This window comes from Lygodium microphyllum, chromosome 9 (genome assembly GCF_053477565.2).
Source record: "Lygodium microphyllum isolate KBCC chromosome 9, Lygodium_microphyllum_v1.1.10, whole genome shotgun sequence".
NCBI classification, from domain to species: domain Eukaryota; kingdom Viridiplantae; phylum Streptophyta; class Polypodiopsida; order Schizaeales; family Lygodiaceae; genus Lygodium; species Lygodium microphyllum.
In genome coordinates, this window is record NC_141143.1 from 41,318,057 (window position 1) to 41,323,586 (window position 5,530).

Below are 5,530 nucleotides of genomic sequence, written 5' to 3' on the forward strand. Positions count from 1 at the left end.
TAGGATAGTAAGGATTTAAAAATTTTCTTAAGGCTTAAGCTTTGCCTCACATGACATTAACTACATAATATATGTTAAATGTTAGTAATTTGACATTATTTATTCACTACACTAAATTTTGAATAATTTTTGTAAGTTTTGTGTAGTGATTGGTGTTGCATCTCCATCACGGTCCCTCTATGTCCAAATCCAAAAAATATTTTTCATAGCATTGTATTCCCATTTTAAGCATAAAGTAAAGTCATGTATTGTGCATAATAGATTCATGAAGCAGTGTTTTAGGTGAATCTAAGTAAAAGCATCACAAATAGATAAAGAATAGCAAAGAAGAGGAATTTCTAAAGTCACTTAAAGAGTGGGAGGGCAGCTACATCAAGGCTTTTTCTACCTTTCTTATGAACCTTACTTCAAAGGTAACCTCTAATATAAATGTGCCTTATTTCAAATATACACACCCATTGTTCAATCCTTGAAATATTTTATGAGTCCTCATCATTATAGCTTACTAATTATCATACTCCCTAATGTGATAGGAAATGGATGGATCAATCCAAATCACACCAAATTCTAAGGACATGTTGTCCCACCTTACTTAGGATCAAGCTCAATTCAAGCTAAATTATTTGGGATATTAAGGTATCTAATTAGAAAATGTGGGAAAAATCAAAGACCAAAGGCTAATGTGCTAACTTTTCAAGGCAGATGCATTTTGATGTCAAAGCACACAAACCAATATATGTGGGTGAATGCAAAAGTCTAATTTTAACAACATGGAATAGCACTTTTTGGATAGTTCATTCCCTAGTGATATGAAGGGATTTCATACGACATACCTAAGATTTCATGCTATGAGATGTAGAGAATGTTATTCCCTAGTTACATATAGCGAATGCATTTGTACATAGCTAGTAGATATTAGAGAATTTCCTACATTCCACAAGTTTTCCTATATAGAAACTACTCAAAAGCTCCTTGTGATCGCTAGCATTTCACCTCATTGTAACTCGCTCTAGGAGGTTGGTGATGAGGGCCGAACACACTACGAGAAGGAGGTGAAAAAAACCCGTGTTTGGTTTTGTTACACACAATAGAGAGGGGTTGTTAAGCCCCTCTTAGTTGCGTGCCGACTACACAGTCCGGATATACCATCCGACGAGGTACGGTCCCCCATGTAGATATACCAAGGTTGGGATTAAGGATTTACATGCAGAAGCCGATATTGAGCGTCTATTCAATTGTCTGGAATATTAGACAGGCAGGCAGTGACATCTTGCCGGCCATGAACGGAGACCGGACTACAGGATGCAGTAAGACACCTAAGGTCAGTGACAATACAATGACGGTGGATGACAATACAATCCAATACAATGACGCAATGCTGGTGCAGGAGCAGCAGCAGCAGGACGTCGTGGTGATAGGGGGCAAGTATCTGATATGGGGTCACCGTGCGCTGGACCGTGGAAGCCAGGGCACGGTGAAGCTAGCCAAGAATCTGGAGAGCGGGCAGACGGTGGCCATCAAGATCTTGGACAAGAAGAAAGTGAAGAAGCTCCAAGGGCGTCCGCAATATTGTTGGTATCGTAAGAATTCATCAGTACTGACAGTGCAGGAGATGAGAAGCACGTTGGAGCGCGAGATATGCTCCATGAGACAAGCGCAGGGCCATGAGAGCGTGTTGAAGCTGTACGAGGTCATGAACAGCAAGAATCAGGTGTTTCTCGTAATGGAATACGCCGCCGGGGGTGATCTGAAGCGAAAGATGGCGGCGAGCCCGCAAGGGCGGCTAAGAGAGGAAGACGCGCGGCACTACTTTAGGCAGCTGGTGGATGCCTTGGACTTCTGCCACGGCAGGGGGGTGTACCACCGCGACCTCAAGCTGCAGAACCTGCTCTTAGACGGCTGCGATACCCTCAACCTCGCTGACTTCGGCCTGAGCGCCCTTCGGTCACCAGCTGCATGTCCTGCCGACGTCGATGCAGATACTGAAACCAAGCAATTCTTGCAGGGTTCTTATGTCGACAGTCTCCTCCACATCGCTTGTGGCACGCCGCACTACGTGGCGCCGGAGATAATTCTCACAGGGATGCGCAGGGAGAGTGAGCCTGACGGCATTAATGCCTATGGCTATGATGGTGCGGCTGCCGACCTGTGGTCCTGCGGAGTGGTCTTGTTCACCCTGCTGGCCGGTCGCACGCCCTTCAAAGATGCTGCCGTTGGAACTCAACTTTTTGATCAAATCTGTACTGCCCAGTTCTCCTTCCCCCCCTGGGTCTCTCCACAAGCCAGGACGCTTATCAACAAGCTGCTTACTGTGGACCCTCGGAAGCGCATCACCATCAATGAGATTCGACGGGACCCATGGTTCTCAGCTAATAACTCGTATGTTTCCCTGGATGATGATCGCCGCACCGATCCATGACGCCGAATTATGGCCGAGTATGCCGCCCACGACAGTGTCAGTAGCTCTCGCCGACAACACGTACAAGTTCGCCCTCCCGGTCTTCGATCTCTCTTACCGGGCCGGCTATGCAATCGCCGTTGTATTTTCCTCCAACTTCTACTCCTGCTGCGATAGAGAGCAAAATGTTGGTCCAAGTGCAAGAAACTATCTTAGCGTTCCGCGCTAACACCTAGGTACCTCATGCAACTCTATTTACATTTTATCATCGTGTATTGTGCTAAAGAACCGGACTTATCAGAATTATCAACATTTTATATATAAATTTGGTATTCCACGTGCCATATATCACGTCATTATTTTATTATGCCATAGGGAATGTGGTGCACAAGGCTTGGACTCACAGATTCTTATTCCTCAACTCTCACCCAAATTACTATGGCACAACCCAATGAGCATACATCATGTCATGTATTGTATCAAAGGAATGCAAATATTGGAGTGTAACCAATTGCATCTTCATTCTGGTTCCTTGTTTGTGTACATAGTTTTGTATGATCTATGCATTGAATAGGGTGAGGAGAGAATTACAATTGTTGTTGCTAATGAATTCATCTATGAGGACGCAAAATAAGGCTTGATTTGACATATACATGAGTTGTTCTTTCATTTTGGTAAGATAATCCCAAGTGAGCAGGTATATTGTTTTATTGAGGGTGCGAACCAATGCATAATACCCATTCCATCTGTGTTTGAAACTTCTAATAATCTTGTTTTTTGGGGTGGGTGTAATAGAGAATACTTTTTGTATTGGGTAGTATTGCACCTCTCAATGACTGAGATCACATTTCTTCTTTTGTCCTTATTGCATGCTTTTGAGATTCTCTACTATGGAGATGCACATGATAGCTCAATGTGTTTGGAGATGTCTTTGCCAATCAATCACACCTTTCTTCCCAAGATGGACATACATCTACATTAGATTTAGAGGCAACCTCCAATCATGACTTTCTTGAGCACAAAATGGATATAGTAATGATTCTTCTACCATTGTGTGATAGGTATGAAAAAGATACAATAACATCTCACCCCACTATTCAAGGTTTAAATCTATATGCATAGCAATCATTTGTTTGATTATCTTATTAAGTCATTTTTTGGTGCATTCTATTTCAGGGTGGTAAGATGATGCAAACAATTGTGTTAGCCCCACATACTTTGTTAATAAAACTCAATTACCCTAGATTTGAATTTAAGGCCCTGGTTCAAAAGTGTATGTCTAGGGTATGAATGCCTAATGATGACATCTTCTAGCAAGAGTTGAGCCACTATTGGTGTTGTTTAATCTAGAACAATATTGACTTCATACAATCACCTAACATATTTTGTAAGGATCATGAGGTATTTATTACCAATTCTAGATTTCAAATAGAGGGTTGACTATGTTTAGTGCAACCAATTAGAATGGATGCATGTCATTCAAGGAGCCCATCTAGAAAAGCTTGTGGTATTTTGTGTGAGTGAAATATAGTGCACTCCTTGAGATGATCATTGATGGTGTTTTACATGTGGGCCAATACATTTTAACTAATACGAAGATCATCAATACTTTGAAAAGGAGATTACAAAGTGCTCAGCAGATTTGTGAAGGTTTGTTAATGAAAAAGATTTATATCTATTACATAAAGATGTTTTAAATTCTTCATGAGAAAGATAAAATTAGAATAAGATATTTATAAATAATGGTAAAAAGGTACAAAAAATCCAAAAAAACACAAAATATGTTACATAGGGATTTATAAAACATGTGATAAACGCATGTGAGATATAGAATTTATACATCATAATGTCCCTTACAAACTTACAGAGTGTCAAGTATGGCATGAAGGTAAAGTTGCTCCTCTAATAACAAAGCTAATGCTTGTCAAACCTCCCTCCATAAGAGTTTTCATGAGAGACACTCCATGAAGAAGCAAAAAAGGCTATCTTGTTTTGAGAGCATATAATGATAATTTGAAAAATACTCATTGAAAATATACATAGAAAAACATTAGGGAGTTTGGAGTTCATCTTTTCACTTTGTGTTATCACTCAATATGGCATGATGTTCTTGATAAGCTCTTAGAGGTAAAGGAGTTGATTATTTTAGGAAAATTGGAAATAACTTGATATACCATTCTATTAAAAGGCTTGTGTGTGAAGCGAGTTTTTGATGAGCATTTGAGCAAGCTTTTCTAGATAACCTTCATTTCTTGTTTCACATAGTCCACTTATTTCTCCTCTTCTTCTAGGCATATATCAAGCACCACTACTGCTCCAATGCTATCACCACCATCTCCACCACCACCACTGGTATCATCACCTCCACCACCACATCCTCCACGACTACCTCCATTGCTCTTGCCAATACCACCTCTACCCCTTTCATGCCACCACCTCCACTACTTCCACCACCACCTCCTCCACCTATATTTCTCCCCCCACGTTGAGTACCTCAAGTACAATTACCTCTCTCTCTCTCCTCCATCCCCCACCAATTTTATCTCTATTTCCCCTACTCCACGTCTCTCTCTCTATCTCTATCTCTCTCTCTATTTGTCCCATGTAACAATCTCTCTCTCTCTCTCTCTCTCTCTCTCTCTCTTTCTGTCAATTAGCAGCTTCTCTCTTTCACCCTCTCTTTCTCACACACACATACACACACACACACACTCTCTCTCTCTCTCCCCTACATGAGCTACCATGTATGACATAGCCCATCTCAATAAACAGAGTCATGAGTGCCAATTAGATGATTCATCTAGCAATTCTTTGAATTGAACTAGTCAAGCATAATTAAACACACATGTTATCATGTGTAACTTGCTATTCTTAGTAAAAAATGTCCAAGAGTGAATTACAAATACACAAGGATACAAGTTACATGATAAAATATGTGATCTAGATGACAAATTCAAGAAAACTATTATAACATAATCAAAGAAGAGATCTAGTAGCCATACATTGATGTATAGTCATGTTTATTTAACTATGTAAGAACACATATAAAAACATAGAACTATGGAGCAATAAAACATTCATATAAACATGGTGTTAATAAAATCCTAAAAATTATTGGCTATTTAGTAAAAC

The 5,530-nt window shown here is 40.2% G+C and overlaps 1 protein-coding gene across 1 annotated transcript; it reads left to right on the forward strand.

The window, feature by feature from the left end:
• The first annotated feature begins 1,279 nt into the window (after nucleotides 1–1,279).
• LOC148030973 (CBL-interacting protein kinase 3-like) lies at nucleotides 1,280–2,419 on the forward strand. The gene has a single exon (XM_087685520.1). The coding sequence runs from the start codon at nucleotides 1,280–1,282 to the stop codon at nucleotides 2,417–2,419; it is 1,140 nt and encodes a 379-aa protein (XP_087541646.1).
• Nucleotides 2,420–5,530: the final 3,111 nt, after the last annotated feature.

Coding starts and splice junctions, on each gene's coding strand:
- LOC148030973 (XM_087685520.1), top strand. CDS start 1,280: ATGAACGGAGACCGGACTACAGGATGCAGTAAGACACCTAAGGTCAGT.